Source organism: Dreissena polymorpha, chromosome 1 (assembly GCF_020536995.1).
Source record: "Dreissena polymorpha isolate Duluth1 chromosome 1, UMN_Dpol_1.0, whole genome shotgun sequence".
NCBI classification, from domain to species: domain Eukaryota; kingdom Metazoa; phylum Mollusca; class Bivalvia; order Myida; family Dreissenidae; genus Dreissena; species Dreissena polymorpha.
This window is the reverse complement of record NC_068355.1, coordinates 21,204,070-21,223,156: the sequence shown is the minus strand read 5'-3', so window position 1 is coordinate 21,223,156 and position 19,087 is coordinate 21,204,070. Positions and strand designations below refer to the sequence as shown.

The following is a 19,087-nucleotide window of genomic DNA, read 5'->3' as shown; positions in this document are numbered from 1 at the left end:
GCCGGAGAGGCTGAGGGAGAAGGGCGAAACGTAGCTGGCGTTCTGCTTTACTTTCCTTCTGTCTCTTAACTATCAAACTCTTCTTACTTTACTGTCCCTAATTCTTTAATTCTTATTCTTTCACCACCCGTCGCATAATAATCATGCGTGATTGCAGCGATGTACAATGTAGATGTAGATGTAATATCCGAATTACGTTGAAACCGGAAGTCATCAGTCTACAACGGCATTATGGTCTATTGGAAAGTGGAGATGTTGCAATAATCGGATGTTTATATAATCATTCGCATTATAACCGTTTAGAGAGATATTTTAGTAAAATATAAAGCTTCTGACTTTTTTTAAAAATCAAAGTGCGATTTTTATATACACACAAATTCTCAATAAAAAGTGTAATGTTTTTTATTCGAATATAACAAAGTTGGCGTATCTAAGAATAACAACATGGCGGACAGAGCAAGTTGATCGTGAATATTTTCAAAACCATAACGCCATCTTTAAAGTAAGGATATCTATTACAGTTGTTTAATATTACATTTTGGAAGTAAACAAATATAATTTCATCAAATAATTTGAAACAGGATATTTAGCACAGACCAAATTAGGCCTCAAGGCACGGTACTTGGACCCCTTATGTTTTTATGTCACATAAACGACCTGCCACTTTCAGTAAAATCACAAGTGCGCCTTTTTGCGGACGATTGCCTGTTATATCGGAAAATAAAAACTCAGAAAGACTTTGACGTCCTTCAGAATGACTTGAAAGAACTTGCAAAATGGGCTGATATATGGGGCATGTGTTTTAATGTGAAGAAATGTTACGTAATGTCAATTAAGAACACGACTCCACACTTTTATTCCCTATCTATGTGACCATATTCTCAAACAAGTGCCCGATAATCCATACTTGGGACTAACCCTATCTGAAGATCTAACTTGGTCAACTCACATAAGTAAATTGACAAGGAAAGCGAACTCGACAATGGCTCTACTGCGTAGAAACTTAAAGAACTGCCCTATAGATTGTAGGAAAACAGCGTACCTAGCACTAGTAAGATTCTGTCTAGACTATGGCTCTTCAATTTGGGATCCTTACTTAACTCGTGACATTGATAAAATTGAACAAGTGCAAAAACAAGCTGCCCGTTTCATGACTGGAGTCTACAAATCAAGAACGACAGGCAGCGTTACCAACATGTTAAAGCAACTAGAATTACCACCTCTACAAGAACGGCGTAAAATCAACCGTCTAGTGATGCTCTTCAAAGTGGCTGAGGGGCTGGTGCCAGCTATACCAGCAACCTATTACTTGAAACCAGCAAGGGTTAAAAGGCAAATTAAGGCAAAACAATAAAGTGACTGTGTTACATCAAATATAATAGATAAACAAGTGATGAAAACGATAGAGGTTTTGTGGTGAAAAAACTCAAACTTTAATCAATACAAAAACTCATTCTTCGTGAAAACCATCATAGAGTGGAACCACCTGGACAGTAGAGTGGTCCACGCAGAGACAGTTGAGGGCTTTAAGCCTGCCCTTCATTTCGACTAGGCGCACTCCCCGGTGTACTACGCCATAACTGGCCCTTCACCGTACCAAGCAGAAGCAGAAGCAAATTGTGCACACTTTTGATTATCGACCACTTGCCAAATCATGCACTTGTGCTAGAAACCATAATGATTTCATGAAACATTTTCTGCAAGTTAGGACAAATGATTGTTGTTTAATAAATCAAACAAATGTGTTTACACTAGCGCAGCTTTCTGCTTCTCTTTGCAATATATGTGGGAATTTAATGAAGAGGACTAGAATAGAATGTATTATGGAATATGGAATGATAAATTTGGATTATTTTAGTTGAATTAAGATTTTGAAATGCAATTATACTTGTTTTTTTCTTTGATTTTTTGGCTGCTTTTATGCCCCCGGTAGGGTGGCATATAGCATTTGAACTGTCCGTCTGTCAGTCTGTGCGTCCGTCCGAAAACTTTAACATTGGCCATAACTTTTGCAATATTTATGATAGCAACTTGATATTTGGCATGCATGTGTTTGTCATGAAGCTGCATATTTTGAGTGGTGAAAGGTCAAGGTCATCCTTTAAGGTCAAAAGTAAACAAAAAACAATCCAAGGGAAGTAATAAGCTTTAAAAGGGAGATAAATTCTAAACCTGCCAAATGATATATTGAAATTTAATTTCAAAGCGGCGAAATATGGGGCATTGTGTTTCTGATAAAAACATCTCTTGTTGTATTTATTTTCACGCATCCTAATATTAAAGTAAAAAAATACTTAGAGGTGCATGCGTGCTTGTGACGTCATCTCGAGAGCTTCATTCTTAATGTTTAAAAAATGATAGATACCAGGAGACGCTCAATATGAGGGAACTGTACATGATCAAACTACAAGCTAAAGAAGAAGTTGTTTTATGAAACTAAAAATAATCAAAAGTTTTATTAATTATTGCAAATCACAGAAATTTATGTAATAAAAAAAAACTATCCCTCCATTAAATTGCTGGAATAATGTCATAATAATGATCACCTGGCATATGCACAGGGATATTGTTTTGGCGGTCCTTCTTTTATTCAGAACACTTGTGTGTCTTGAAACATACCTGGGAACTGCTTAGGATGATTTGATTGAAACATGGTATGAGTGTTTATTTGGATAAAGAGGATGATGAACGTCAGATGCTGTCACAGTCCATTTGCAAGTAATGGAGTTATGGCCCTTTTTGACATGAAAATAAGCGCACTTTGGTGTATGGAGTTGTTATATTAACTGCTTGGGCAAATGTAATTTAAACTTGGTGTGAGTGTTTAAATAGATAAGAAGATTATGTACAGGTCTTTAGGGTAAAGTTTAACTTCAAGCATTACCGAAAAATGTTACAAATGTTTATTAAATATTCCTATTTTGCAAGGATTCTTCCATGCATCATGGGAGTTGAAAATGCCCTTTTCTTATTGTTCATCATTGTTAGGCAGTGAGGCAAATGCTAGACCTTGGTCCCTTTTGCCAAGGTGAAGGTCACACAAATTTTGTTGAAGGTCACAGCTCTTTTAGAGGCATCACCATTTCTTCATTAAAAATATGGAAGTGTCTTTTTTAATTAAATAAAAACTTGGTGACGAGTCCTTACACATCACATTTTTATAATACCACATTTTAATAACATCCTTTGCTACTTACAAAAATTCTACTTCATTTCTGATTTTTTAAATGCAGACCTTTATTTTAGAACTGCTTTTTTAGATTTCCATTAAACTAAATAAAAGTGCATCAATCAATGATTCAATAAGCAGTTGTGTACACAATTTTACATTGCAAGCTTCGAAAGTGCACCTAATAACCCACATTTATTTTGGGAACGATATCAATTCATCACATTTGCTTGTTAATATTTAAATGTTTGCTCCAAGTTCATGACAGCAACATGAACAGTAGAATGATAAAAGATGACTTTCAAGTACAGAGGGGATTGAGACACTTGTCCATACATGACTTTTAACATGTCTGTTAATAGAACAATATGAAGTACATTCATCAGGGCCAAAACACAAACTTTGGGGAAAGGGCCACAGCCTTTTGGGGGGGGGAAAGACACAATTTTATGGCTTTGGGGAATGAAAAATACTGAGGTAGATTGGAGATTTAGAGAAAAATGCATGATTTTAAAGAAATTTCTGTAGAGGAAAGAAACGTTTTGGTTAAGCCTTTGGTTAAGGGAGGGCTAGCGCTGGCCCAAAATTTCTTTGAGCCAACCAGTTTTCGTTTTTCGGCACGGGAAAAGTGGTTTTGAAATAATAATATATACTATCAACTTGTGCATATTTCTTTTAACTGAAGGGGAAGAAAAAGAGGCCCCTTGCGAAGAAGGGTTTTTTGGCCCTGTTCATGTTAAGGCTTTTGATTGAAAAATATTTATTACGCAGGTATAGCACAATGAAATGGTAATATAGTTAAACAGTAAAGAGTGAACATGCATTCACGTTTTCATTTAAATAAAACTGTTTATGCTTGTAATAAACATAGTTCTTTTGATTACATTTTTCAATTTTAACTCAACAAAGACAACATCCATTAAAATATTAAATGAAACGTTCATTTGAATACTACAGCTCTCTATGTTTGTGGTACAAAATAGCGATTAGGCGCTGCTAAGTGGTGTGTAGAAAAGCAGTATCTGATTGGTTGATTGCAGGCTTAATCAATATCTGATCACAGGCCTATAAGCTCCCATGATGGTCATTTAACCTTGAACGGTTCAGGATCTGCTTGATTAATTGTATTTTTATGCCCCCCTTCGAAGAAGAGGGGGTATATTGCTTTGCTCATGTCAGTCTGTCGGTCAGTCCACCAGGTGCTTGTCAGACGATAACTCAAGAACGCTTGGGCCTAGGATCATGAAACTTCATAGGTACATTGATCATGACTCGCAGATGACCCCTATTGATTTTGAGGTCACTAGGTGACTAGGTCAAAGGTCAAGGTCACGATGACCAGAAATATTAAAATGGTTTTTATACGCCCGTCTATGACGGGACGTATTATGGTATACCCCGCGTCCGTCTGTCCGTCCGTCCGTCCGTCTGTTAATGTCGTACGCTACGTCAAATATCCTTTGACAGATTTTCTTCAAATTTTAACACAATCTTAATATTGATAAACCCTGATCCCCTTTCGTTTTTGACGGAATTCTGAATTGTCGTTCCAGAGTTATGGGACTTTGTTCGTCAAAATTTCGTGATTTCATTGAATGTCCTACTGTAGCTCAAATATCCTTCGATGGATTTTTTTCAAATTTCAACACAATCTTAATATTGATAAACCCTGATCCCCTTTCGTTTTTGACGGAATTCTGAATTGTCGTTCCAGAGTTATGGGACTTTGTTCGTCAAAATTTCGTGATTTCATTGAATGTCCTACTGTAGCTCAAATATCCTTCGATGGATTTTTTTCAAATTTCAACACAATCTTAATATTGATAAACCCTGATCCCCTTTCGTTTTTGACGGAATTCTGAATTGTCGTTCCAGAGTTATGGGACTTTGTTCGTCAAAATTTCGTGATTTCATTGAATGTCCTACTGTACCTCAAATATCCTTCGATGGATTTTTTTTTTTTTTTTTTTAGTATCCCTGAAAAATTGAACAAGGTGAGCTTTTTTCTATTCCGATTGTACACTACCACTTACCCATCTACATTTCTCTTTTATTATTGGTCAAAATATCTATAACAGGTTTACTTCAACTCCATATCCTCTAAAGAAATGCATACATATACTCAAAAAAAGATATGGTATGAATGTCAAGGAGACGGCGCTCCATGCTCATGTACTTATAAAATAAACCATGTATTCAAATACAAATAAACTGAAGTAAAAAAATGATTCAAAGGGTTATTTATTACCTTACTACTTCATTGGCGAACGACGGGCGTATCATGCGCTCATGGCGCAGCTGTTTATTGAATGATAACTCAAGAACGCATACTCCTAGGATCATGAAATTTCATGGGTAGATTGATCACTTGCAGATGACCCCTATTGATTTTGATTATGCCTACAGAACAGGCATATGCAAATTAGGTAAATATAAGATGGTGTTAATAGTGTGATATACATTCAGATAATTAATTCATAATTATATTTACAAAATAATTTTGATTACAATATAATTATAATTCATAATTCTTTTCAAACAATGAAAATCTGCTGAAAAACAATGACATTTGATTATATTAACATTCCAAAGAATTATATATTTTGAGATGACTATCTGGTAAAACAAATAAAAAAATTTTTTTTTTTTAATAACAACAACAACAGCAACAACAGGGAACATAAATATATGTGATGATTTGTTATGAAAATGCAAAATGCACTGTAGAGGAAATGGTATTCATTTGAGTTCCAGAACTATTTTGTATGATGCAGCTAATTTCTCTGATAAACTTATTTATTTTATTTCAATAATACATAAATCTTCTATACATGTTAAAAGTAACTGGTGATTTCAGAATGTCAGAGCCAAGACGTAGCAATTCCAAGAATTCTCAAACATCTTCAGGAGGTGGTCTGTCCATTAGCAATTCAAACAAGATAGCAAGGTATGGCACTCTTTGCCAATTCAGCAATATTAAGTGAAGTATGGTACAACATTTTAACATGACAGAATCAGATTCCAATTTCATTTTCTAAATGCAGACTAGATTTATATTGTGTTTGGGTTGCCATTCATAGTTCATCTGAAATATATAGTTTTTACTAGTTGGTTTATTTGGTTTGTCTTAAAACTGTAGTTTCTGTGCTATAAGCAAATGCCTTGAGACATGTAGGGGGAACATGCCTTGAGACATGTAGGGGGAACATAGAATACCATGAGACATGTAGGGGGAACATAGAATGCCTTGAGACATGTAGGGGGAACATATATGATCCAGGCTCTGGGAAAACAGGTCTTACTTCATGTGCGTAAAGTGTCGTCCCAGATTAGCCTGTGCAGTCCGCACAGGCTAATCAGGGACGACACTTTCCGCTTTAATGGTATTTTTAGTTTCAAGGAAGTCCCTCATTACCGAAAATCAAGTTTAGGCGGAAAGTGTCGTTCCTGATTAGCCTGTGCGGACTGCACAGGCTAATCTGGGACGACACTTTACGCACATGAATAAAGCCCAGTTTTCTCAGAACAAGACACATATTGTCTCAGAGTAGTCCGCACAGATTAATCTTTGACACGATCTCCATCTTAACTGGATTTTGGTTTACATTTAACAAGAAATTGAATAAAAACGGAAAGTGTCGTCCTTAATGCAAACTAATCAATACTTCATGCACATGCATTAATGCTGATTTTCCAAGTGTACTGATCATATACTGATTTTGTCTTGTATGTTTTTTCTGTCCTATCCCTTCCTCTCATCTGTTGAATTTATGTGTCTCTTCAAACGCAAAAAGTGAAACTGATGGAGTGATAAAAATATATATCAGCAGAAGAAGTTCATCAGCATTTGAACATATGAACTTGTATACATTACTGGTGTTAATTTTCATGAGCTGGTGAATGTTTGAGACAAAATGTTCCTATTCCATACAATGAATATTTTATTTGTCTTTATTAATTTTTTTTTAGTCCATTGTGCCCCTTTTTGTGTTATAAGGTTGATTAAGAATAAAATGTTATGTTCCGTTTCTGGAATAAGCCTGCCAGCATAAGTAATATGTATTTTTAGATCCCAGCCTTCAGAAGTTCAGTCTAGATCTCAGCCTTCAGAAGTTCAGTCTAGATCTCAGCCTTCAGAAGTTCAGTCTAGATCTCAGCCTTCAGAAGTTCTTTCTGATTCAACAGCTGTGGTATGTAAATAGTAAATATGCTTCTCTTGAAGACTAGAAATATGTACTTACATTATCTTTTTGCAGAAATGAAATAATTTCTTTGAGACCATGAGAGTTTCAAATTGACAAATGTGTTGATGCATATCACACAAATACTTGTTATTAAAACTATTCTGTCAATCTTTCCATGAATGTTTAGTCAGTTTTATTGATATGGAAATTATTCAGTGAAGTTAAAGCGAGATTATATAAGTTTTTTTCCAATATTTATTAATTTATACAAAATGTGTAAAAAAAACTTACAGTCAAATTTGTCAGCATGTACATCATGCATGTACGATGTGAATCTAAATTTAGTTTAACGGTTCATTTAAAATTCCTGCAACGATATCTATTCATACGACACACGAACACTAACTAAAATGACAATTGCTTCGGTTATTGTAGGAAAATATGTACAAAGTATCTTTGTCACAATCAGCTCGGGGCGTTTATTTGTCTTTGCTGCATTTTATGAAATTCATCGTCAATGTATTACTTTTCTTGCCTATTTCGTGTTATTGTGACATATTTATTATCAATATATTACAATTTAACACATATAAAAAATAATATAATCTCGCTTTAAGTTATTAAACTGAATTGAATCCATTCATCAAAAGTATGTAATTGAAATTACGAGCTGTGATTACATACCCCTTGTTTGTACAGTATTATTTGAATCTGAGTGCTCTACACATGTATTTTGTAATTTTGTTTCTTTTTTTTCAGAAAAATACATCTGGGCTTAAGGTTCTAGGACAAGATGGTAGTTGTTTGTGAAGATTTTAAATTTTAAGTTGCAGTCATTGGATAACAACTTAAATATTGGTTGTTAATAATTTAAGTCAAATTTTTTGTTTAGTTTTGCAAATGATTTATGGCAAAAAAAATAAGTATATAATTTTTTTAGTATATACTTAATTACTTCTTACAGAAGAATCAATGTGCCCATACATTTTTTTACTGTAAATATTTTATGTAATTATTTATTCAGCATTATGTATGCTCCCATGTGAAGAAGACAGAATAAAGCAGTGGCACAGTCCATGTGCCTATGTCTGCCTGAAAATTCAAGTCAAAGTCATAATTTTGCCATATATTGATGGATTTTGAAATATCTTCAACGCAAATGTTAACCATAATAAGACTACCTGTTGCTTATAAAAATTGTATTTTTACCTAAAAAGTCAAAGGTCAATAAAACAGCTTAAAAATTCCTGTCTCAACCATAATTGTACCATATGGTGATTTCAAAGTCACTTGGCACAAATGACGCCTCTCGTGCAATACATGTTTCTGCATTTCAAAGGTTAAGGTCAAACTTTTAGGTCAAAGACCAAATTGAAAAAATCTGCCTGAACTATAAATTTGCCATATATTTGGAATCCAAATAATTTGGAAAGAATGTTAACTATTATAAAAATCTTCACTCTAAAAAGCCATCTTCCTACCATGAAGGTTACATTTGGAGGTCAAAGGTAAAATATTAAAACAAAAGTGGAATGTTGGGACATATGTGTCCTATTAACACATGTATTGATTTGCTGAAATAATGAGAGTGATAAGTGATATAATGTTTATTTCAGGAGAATTTTCAGAGGACATATTATATCAAAATGATGTTCCAGTACTACTCATGACTAAAAGGTAAGAATCCAATATTACATCATGATTTGTTCAGAAATTTTCTATTGATCCGGCCAGTGTGACACCAAATTTTGGGTCTACAGAGTATACATACCAAGTGCAGGGCCATTAATCACGGGCGCTACCTCTTTTTGGGGATGCGTTAATAAATTAGACAATGCTACATCTTAGGTGGCGCTAAGTTGAAAAACATAAACACTTGCCCACCCTGTAGAATTACCTGTTAATTTTCAAAACATCCAGTCATTAGTGCCACTTAGGAAGTAGTATTGGCTCATTTATTAATACATCCCCAAACAGAGGTGGCGCCCGTGATTAAAGGCTGTGAAGTGGTTTAATTTACATCTAGTTTTGAAACAATCAAGATAATTAATTGAGAAAAAATAAGAATAATTTCAATCTTGATAAATACATATCTTAACTAAAAAAAATAACTTAAAAATCTAAGTCAATATATTCAGTCCAACCTGAGGACAGGGGTCAGTTAAAGGAAATGAGCAAAGTGACCATTGCAAACAGGTGACCTCTTTTTAGATGGTTGGTCAGTTGGTAATATTGCTAGGTCGTAACCCCACCCAGTTGTTTGCCCACTGTTTAATGTAAAGAAAGGCTCATTGCCAATAATTTAGTATTATAACCCAATTTTTTTCTGATGAATAACCATTTAAAAATCATATAAATTGATATAAATTTATACCTATTTTTAAACTTATGAGTTTATCAATGATAATATTGTTGTTTACTCGTGCATTGTGTTCATTAAGTGAATCTGACAGTTTGTATTACGTTAATTTGAAGATATTTTTTAATACATTTTTTGAATCGCTGTTAAAAATCGAAAGTTAGGCATAACAGTATCTCTTTGATTCAAAGAAAAAGACACCAAAATCATGGAAAAAATTATTTGTTTCCAAACATCACACAAACAGTATTTCATTCAAACAACCATAAAAGCATCTTAGGTTTTGGGATGACATGTGGTGTAAGCTTCACCTCTAGAAATTTTAAAGGAGTTTGACTTTTAAAAAATCCACTTATATAAATGCCAAAAGTTTGTGACAAAAGTTGCAATACAATGTATGTTTTTCAACAATATCCTATCACTAATCCTTTTATTGCCTGCTTATACCAACACTTGCTAGCAAATTGTTTTTGTTGACACATTGTCAGTGATAAAGATCTATTGATTTTGACACGTGCACATGCTATGGCGTTATTATTTCGATGGCGTCGGAGATAAGAAACACCAACACAGATTAATTAGTTTATTTTTTACACTTTGAAATGACTGACTACTGACCGCTATACACAGGTGGAAAATGGCTTTACGAGTGAAATATACTGTACTGGCTGTTGGCCATTATAGACAGGTGGCTGTTATTCTCAGGATTAATATTGAAGGATTTTAGGGGGGGGGGATCGAAACTGACTGCTGTATGCAGGTAACCAATGTTCTCAGGTGGGCGCCAAGTCAGATTGGACTGTGGCAATAGTAATAGTAAATACTTTTTATTAATTTGGAATGTCTACATTTTCCTTTTAAATTGTCCAACCTGTCAATTTGTCCTTCAAATTTATTGATTTGGGCTGAAATAGGCTTGTTGATGTCTTTAATGGTTCTTTAATAATAAAACTGTCAAAATCATCAGAGGGAAAAGCCCATTTCAATAGATGATTCAAAGTAAAAGAAAACAATATTGATTTGACCATTGTTTCAGTTTGTTTACCATATATTTAATTTATATCTCATCTGTTTCTCATTTGCGTTTTCCATGTGACACATGTTTGACCTATAAACATCCCCCCATTCCCCCTCTCTTTGTACGGTACCCTGTTTTCTATGCAGGCCCCAGCCTGGTTCTCGGCCAGTTTCATCAGGGTCCAGACGTACGCCAACCCCTACCAAGCAGATCTCACTACAGGCAGTGAAGCGGAGAGAAGAAAAGTAGGATTCCCTTGTTTTAGAGTATAATAATGTGATAGTATGAACCCCATTCTGAGAAAACTGGGCTTAATGCATGTGTGTAAAGTGTTGTCCCAGATTAGCCTGTGCAGTCTGCACAGGCTAATCAGGGACGACACTTTCCGACTAAACTTGATTATCGGTAAGGAGAGACTTCCTTGAAACTAAAAATACCATAAAAGCGGAAAGTGTCGTCCCTGATAAGACTGCACAGGCTAATCTGGGATGACACTTTACGCACATGCATTAAGCCCAGTTTTCTCAGAACTAGACTCATATAAAAGTCAGTCTGTTGTTTTTTCCCCATAATATGTTTTCTGTAGCAAATGCAATATTATCTTAAGCAATTTATTTTAAATTTGGTCATCACTATAAAACGTAAATACAAACTAGTTCTTTAATTCTCGAGAAATTAAAAAAAAGATTGAAAAAAGTCATCACCTTAAGATAAAAATGTGCAAGGCAAACATTAATTTTAGGAATTATTTACCTGTTTTCCGGAGTTATATGCCCGTTAAAATTCTTATATGTGAAAAAGAAGTGAAATAAAGACTAATAGCAGTAGGATAAATTGGTATGTCAGTTTTGTGTCTTTGGTTCCTGATAAGGTAAATAAGACAGACAATATATTATGAAATGTTTCCTGTTGGAATGATAATATAATAATACAAGAAGCAGATTAAATACATGTGTGATAGAACATAAAACACAAGCCACTTTATTAATACATACTCTTTGAATAATTGACTGCATAATATTTGGTATTTATTTTGTTAGAAGTCTGAGGTGTCTTTTAATTTCAGTCAGTTTAAGGAGGAGGGTTTTAGAAAAAGGTGTATAATCAATAAATTCAGTTCCAAATAAGGCCTGGCTTTTTTGCCTAAGCAATCAAGTTGGCCAAGTGGAGGTGCTTTATTTTGGGTTACTCTTTTCTATTAAATATTATTAAACAATTCCTTACCCAGTTATATTTGGTTAGTACATGTAGTAGGCTTTCTTTGGGTATAATAGCGACAAAATGCTTTTGTTGAGTCATTAACGTATGCATAGGCCCTTCAGGCATCGGCAAACTTGGATGTCTCAAAACGAGTATTATCCCTATAGCATTGTCTTTCATATTACACCATTAACTTCTGTACACATATTTTAATACAATAACATTATTTATTGTTATACAGAGACGAACCCTTAGAAGAAATTGATTGGAATGATTTCATGGAGCCAGTAGACATCAACTTTAACAACTTTAACAGAAGGTATGTTGGATAGCATAAAAAGTAGTCAGTGGTTGAAAACAATGATTACTTGCTTTGATATAAAAGAACACACTTTTGTTTTTCAATAATTAACACAGAGAAGAACAAGACTTCGTAGGCACTTTTATTTTCTGAATATTATGATTAGCCATTTATGGAGCTAGTGGGCTTCTTTTTTTCCAAGATAATTAAACGAATATGACATTTGTGTTAATGTCTTTCTTTGAGATTATTTTGAATAGGTTTGATTATAAATTGATTATAAATCCGATAATGCTTTATCTATTTTTAGCATAAATCTTAAGCATGGCTATCTGAGTTCAATATCTAACTTTTAGCTCCGGTAAAGTTGTACGGACACCAAACAATGACTCAGATGACGATGGCAATCAGTTTTCTCTTAGGGCACAAGCATTATCTCTTGAAGAGCATGAACATATGATCCACAAGCGTGAGTGGGACATGATGTCGGCGCTTAGCTCGGCAAGGGTAGATGAAAGTGAGGCAGATATTTCCCGGAAACTTGATGCGATTGAGCTTGAGAGAGAGGCTATCGAGCAAAAGAACCAGACCGAAGAGCAGGATTATCAGTTGAGAAAGTCCGAGCATGATTGGAAGGTAGAGGACGGAAAGTTTACGTATCGTAATGAACATTTCCGTGATTTGTCAAAGAGGGATCAAAAAGACAGGATAAGTGGGACTTTTATTTTTGATGGCACAACGCCAAGGGCTGTGCAGGCAGGTGTTAGGGAAGTTACTGTGGGGCGTAAACCTGATGGGGCTCCACAAATGAGTGGGAAAAGTACTCACCACATAGACGGACCCTTGCAGACAGCTGTGGGGTCTCAGCTGAGTGATGTTACTCAAAAAGAAGAAAGGTACAGTTGATTATTTCATCAATATTTAGATTACCTCACTTGACTATTTGCTTAATTTTTTTTACTTGAACCCCAGTAATATCACATGGCATGTGTTGTGACTTTTGACTGTAATACTGTCAAACAAGGCAAATTTAAACGTTATAGGCATGAGGATAAATATTTCCAACTCTTTTTTATATTCCTAAATAAAGTATTTGTAAGTTAGCTTATTGATCTGAATCAGGAATCTGCAAAAATTGCAAGAATTTCCAGCAGGATGGGGATTTCAACTGTTTTACCCCATGTCCATTCTTGTGTACATTTTTAATACACATGCCATGAATGCATGGTATATGATTGAGGAGGCCTGTTTTTAGTTAAAAAACACAGTAATGAAGAGTGAAATAATGAAAAACATGTATTAAGTTAAACATTTTACTCTTTTAAAAGGTTCACCTTCAATGCTCTTTTGATTCAGCTGGGACTGTACTTTTCGCTAACCTATTAACAACACTGGAAAACACAATTGATAGGGTAGGACTTCAAACAAAAGAATGGCATGTTTGATCCCTGGCTGTGCCACATAGCTTTTGTCTAATGGCATACTCCCCCTATCTGTGATTTAAGTAGGACAGCTGTCAGTTTCTGATGGTTTTTACAATCAGTTTTGGTACACTATAAACTTCCCTAAGGAAAACTGTACATTGGTTAACTGACCAATGTGATATGATTGAAATACGGGTGAACATAGAAAATACACCTCTTCAGTGGGAAGAAAGCTGAGGCTGCAGCTGAGTCAAGCAGTGAAGAAGAGGAGGAGGGAGAGGCTGAAGAAGAGGAGGACTTGATAGGAGAGAGAGGGACAGCTCCCACTTCTCTCCTCATGGAGGTAGGTATAGGTTACATTTGACTAAATGCTCCCACTGCTCTCTTAATGCAGGTAGGTGTAGGTTACATTTGACTAAATGCTCAAACTGCTCTCCTAATGCAGGTAGGTATAGGTTACATTTGACTAAATGCTCAAACTGCTCTCCTAATGCAGGTCGGAATAGGTAACATTTGACTAAATGCTCCCACTGCTCTCCTAATGCAGGTAGGTATAGGTTACATTGACTTAATGCTCAAACTGCTCTACTCATGGAGGTAGGTATAGGTAACACTTGACTAAATTTATATTGGTTACAAGTCACAAAATAGATAAAGGTTACACGTCTTATGCCCCCCTTCGAAGAAGAGGGAGTATATTGCTTTGCACATGTCGGTCTGTCGGTCGGTCGGTCCACCAGGTGGTTGTCAGATGATAACTCAAGAACGCTTGGGCCTAGGATCATGAAACTTCATAGGTACATTGATCATGACTCGCAGATGAACCCTATAGATTTTCAGGTCACTAGGTCAAAGGTCAAGGTCACAGTGACTCGAAATAGTAAAATGGTTTCCGGATGATAACTCAAGGATGCTTATGCCTAGGATCAAGAAACTTCATAGGTACATTGATCATGACTCGAAGATGACCCCTATTGATTTTCAGGTCACTAGGTCAAATGTCAAGGTCATGGTGACCTGAAATAGTAAAATGGTTTCTGGATGGTAACTCAAGAACGCTTATGCCTAGGATCATGAAACTTCATAGGTACAATGATCATGACTTGCAGATGACCTCTATTGATTTTCAGGTCACTAGGTCAAAGGTCAAGGTCACAGTGACCTGAAATAGTAAAATGGTTTCTGGATGATAACTCAAGAACGCTTATGCCTAGGTTCTTGAAACTTCATAGGTATATTGATCATGACTCGCAGATGACCCCTATAAATTATCAGGTCACTAGGTCAAAGGTCAAGGTTACAGTGCCAAAAAACGTATTCACACAATGGCTGTCAAGGTAACGCTGACTCAACTTAGAAAAATGGTTTCCGGATGATAACTGAAGAATGCTTATGCTTAGGATCATGAAACTTCATAGGTACATTGATCATGACTCGCAAATGAAATAATGATGAAACTTGACCAGGATGTTTGTCTGGACAATATCTAAGTTTGACATTTGGTAAAGATTGAATGAACCGACTCCTCTCAGGTGAGCAAACTAGGGCCATCTTGGCCCTCTTGTATTATTTATGTTTGTGGTTGAATTAATGAAACATTAACTCTTATATAAGAAATCTTTTCCCAAGGTGTTGTTAATGTTCAAATATTTATCTATAAAAATGTCACTAGCTTATCCATTTAATGTTAATTTGGTAATCAATTTAATGTCATATCAGGTTCGAACATTTAATGCGAATTTGGTTATTTTGGCTATTTAATGTCATATCAGGTTCAAATATTGGATTTAAATGACATGCGGGATTTTTGGAAGCATCTTATTAGAAATTTCAGTATTGCCTTATGAGCAGTATACCTTCCTTTTAAATAAGCTAGAAATAAGATGGCTCATGAAATTAGTTTCTAGACATGTATAGGTTTTTAGCTCACCTGAGCACAACATGCTCATGGTGAGCTTTTGTGATCGCCTTTTGTCCGTCGTGCGTTGTCCGTTGTGCAGCGTCAACATTTGCCTTGTTAACTCTTTAGAGGCCACATTTATTGTCCAATATTCATGAAATTTGGTCAGAAGATTGGTCTCAATGATATCTTTGATGAGTTCTAAAATGGTAAGGTTTGCTTGAAAAACATGGCTGCCAATGGTGCATTTTTCCTTATATGGCTATAGTAAAATCATCTTAACACTCTAGAGGCCACATTTATTGTCTGATCTTCATGAAACTTGGTCAGAAGATTCATCTCGATAATATCTTAGACGAGTTCGAAAATGATGCTGGTTGTTTGAAAAACATGGCCGCCAGGGGGCGGGGCATTTTTCCTTATATGGTTATAGTAAAACCTTGTTAACACTTAATAAGAGGCCACATTTATTTTCCGATCTTCATGAAACTTGGTCAGAAGATTTGTCCCAATGATATCTTGTTATTTCAGGTGAGGGACTTTGGGCCTTTGAGACCCTCTTGTTTAATTAGCTTTGCTGCTTTCGGAGAAAACCAGAGGTATTGTCATAGCCAGTTCGTCCGCCGTCCACTGTCTGCGTCGTGCTAAAACCTTAACATTGGGTCTAAAATCAAAGTGTCTTCCACTTACAACTTTGAAGCTTCATATGTAGCTGCACCTTGATGAGTTCTACACGGCACACCCATTTTTGGGTCACTAGGTCAAAGGTCAAGGTCACTGTGACCTAAAAATAAATAAAAAAATCTGACAAGCTTTCTTGTATTCAAAACTGCACCCTCAGCCAAGCGTTGGCACCCGTTATGCTGTGCTCTTGTTTACTTTTGATACTGCATGTACTCCCCATTACCAATAAAACGTAATATGAATATTTCAGTTCCTGTCCTGTATGATGCAGGGAGACTATCAGACTGCAGAAAAGCTGTGCAAAATGAGTAGGCTTTATTGTGCTATTTTGTAGGATATTTTAAGGTCATCTGAGAACAACTTGATATAGGTGTGATGGTCATTCTATATCGGGTGTCTTGCATGGTCCGTCGTGCTGTGTTAACTTTTAGATCATTACCATGTACAGGCCACATTTTCCATCCATTTGTGATGAAGAAACATCAGAATGTTTATCTTGACAAAAATGAGGCCACGTAAGATTCTGGGTCATGTGTGTCCAGAACAAGGTAACCAGGCCAAATCTCAAAAAACCTTGTAACTGCTCTTTTAGCCGCATTTATGATTCACTATTGATAAACATAATATTTTTTCATGAAAATGTCTTGGTCGAGTTTGAATCTCAGTAATTTGCGTCCTGAAAGAAGGCCGGTAGATCAAATGGTAGATAAAACTTGTATTGGCTCTATTTATAAAGTAATCTTGATGAAACTTGCTAAGAATTGTTATTTTTACAATATGCAGGTTAAGTTTTCAATCACATTTGTCCAGAAACATGGTTACCAGGTCTGATCTTTAAAAAACTCGTTACCACTCCAGAAGCTTCATTTGTGACTCGGTGTTTATAAAACATGGTAAGAATGTTTATCTTTAACACAACAAGTTTAAAGTGGGTCATGTGTGTTTAAAAACCAGGACACCAAGTCTATTTTAAGAAAAAACTTTTTCCACTCAAGAAGCCACATTTTTTACTTAACCTTCATCCAACTTGATCTTAATTTTTATATTTACAATATCTTATCAATGTTTTAGTCTGGATCACATGTTTCAAAATCTTCTGTCATGAGCTCAAATCCCAGTAAAACCTTGTTATCATTTTGAGGCTGTTTTTGGAGAAAACCCGAGCTATTGTCATAGCCAGCTCGCCGTCTGCAGGCATCGTGCTTAAACCTTAACATTGCCTCTAAAATCAAAGTGCTTCCACCTACAACTTTGAAACTTCCTATGTAGATGCACCTTGATAAGTTCTACACGCCACACCCATTTTGGGTCACTAGGTCAAAGGTCAAAAGTCAAAAAAAAAATCTGACAAGCTTTTGCAGCCGAGTGTGGCACCCGTTATGCGGTGCTCTTGTTTAGCTTGCTACCTCTTAAGGAGCCATATATAATAGGCTCAATTAGATATCTAGAAGCCACCTTAAGGATGTAATCTTGGTTATTAAATGTATATTGACTTTATCCAAGCAATGTTTCAAACTGGGTCATATGTTTCCAAAACTAATTCACCTTGACAACTTTTGGAAAACTTTTGCACTCTAGAAGCAACATTTGCAACTCAATCTTGAGAATGTTTTTGAATATAGGCCTCATTTGTAACCAAACAGCAATGAAACTTTGTCCAAATGTTTGTCTTGACCATATCTAGACCAAGTTTAAAATTCTTTCACATTATGCCTTAAACAAGGTCATCTGGTCTTACATTTGTTAACTTGTATTCCTTGAACTCATGGTCCTATTGGTGAGTCTTTGATAACCTTATTTCTGATGTGTACGCTTTTATTTATGTAAGTACTGTTGTTATGGGTATATGATGCATCAACAAAACTGAGTGTGAATATCAGGCACAATTGGAGAAGGGATCATATTATTCGGTTTTGCCTGGCCAAGACCTTTTTGTTTGAAGAAGACCAATTGAGAAAACTGTTTGGTTCAACCATTTTTTGGTTAAATTCTCCTGTTAAAATAAAAATCATGATAATCCTCTTATGTTTTGCACAAAGCACATGTTTTATGGCCCCACTTTAGGTTCAATGGTTTGTTGATCAGTGATGCGTGAATGACCGCAGTTGTGACACCATCAATCAATAATTTCATTCACGTATCTGTTTCTACCATCAAGGCTTTTTTTCATCTATGGCCGCCTCATTAAATGAATCGTGAAAAAATGAATCGTGAAACTTCTTAAAATTGTTAAAATGTAAGTCCCAAACTACCGGGTATTTAAATTTGTGTAAAACGTCCATTCAAATGAACGAAAAAAGCCCTGCCACCATGAACTTCTCCACAATCAAATCAAGGCCCGTTGCTGTATAGAGCCTGATATTAGCAACTGAATTATATACCTGGGAAAATCTTGCATTTGCTGCATAATGGCTTGATTGCCTTTTGTGTCGACACTCGTCACATAGTGAATATTTTTAACAGAACAATCATCTTGTATTTTACACAATTATGTTTGAACGTTTATTGCGCCAAGCCTCCTAAAACAGGAATAAAAGATTAAATGTTTATTGATGTATAATGTGAAGAAACTTTCAAAATAATTTGCTTGAACATGCAATATTTTTTGGATATGCATCATTCCGATACAAAATTTAAGTTTTAGTAAACCTTATCTCTTTCCATATCTTTTTTATTTGTGTGAAGTAATAAAAGACATAATGAACGTACTAAATAAACTCTATGGATGTTTGAGGTATTAAATTATCAAAGGTAGTAGTTATTTATTAAAATACATATTATCATACAAATGCGATCTCTGAAAAGAAGTAGATAATTTATGCTAGTGAAGTATCAGGGTCATGTTGAC

At 35.3% G+C, this 19,087-nt stretch overlaps 1 protein-coding gene across 4 annotated transcripts in view; it reads left to right on the top strand.

Annotated features, from left to right (window-relative positions):
• Positions 1-361: 361 nt before the first annotated feature.
• The window catches only part of LOC127873862 (coiled-coil domain-containing protein 1-like), a 30,957-nt gene continuing 12,231 nt past the window's right edge, over positions 362-19,087 (top strand). For 2 of the 4 annotated variants that reach the window (XM_052417932.1, XM_052417923.1), the window contains exons 1-10: positions 362-502; positions 6,027-6,116; positions 7,239-7,359; positions 8,113-8,149; positions 8,970-9,030; positions 10,877-10,975; positions 12,172-12,249; positions 12,588-13,127; positions 13,878-13,998; positions 16,490-16,547. In XM_052417932.1, the coding sequence (XP_052273892.1) occupies positions 6,028-6,116; positions 7,239-7,359; positions 8,113-8,149; positions 8,970-9,030; positions 10,877-10,975; positions 12,172-12,249; positions 12,588-13,127; positions 13,878-13,998; positions 16,490-16,547 (1,204 nt within the window). In that variant the 5' untranslated portion in view covers positions 362-502; position 6,027. The remainder of the gene's footprint in view (positions 503-6,026; positions 6,117-7,238; positions 7,360-8,112; positions 8,150-8,969; positions 9,031-10,876; positions 10,976-12,171; positions 12,250-12,587; positions 13,128-13,877; positions 13,999-16,489; positions 16,548-19,087) is intronic. The other 2 variants (XM_052417943.1, XM_052417954.1) reach the window with 2 other exon arrangements.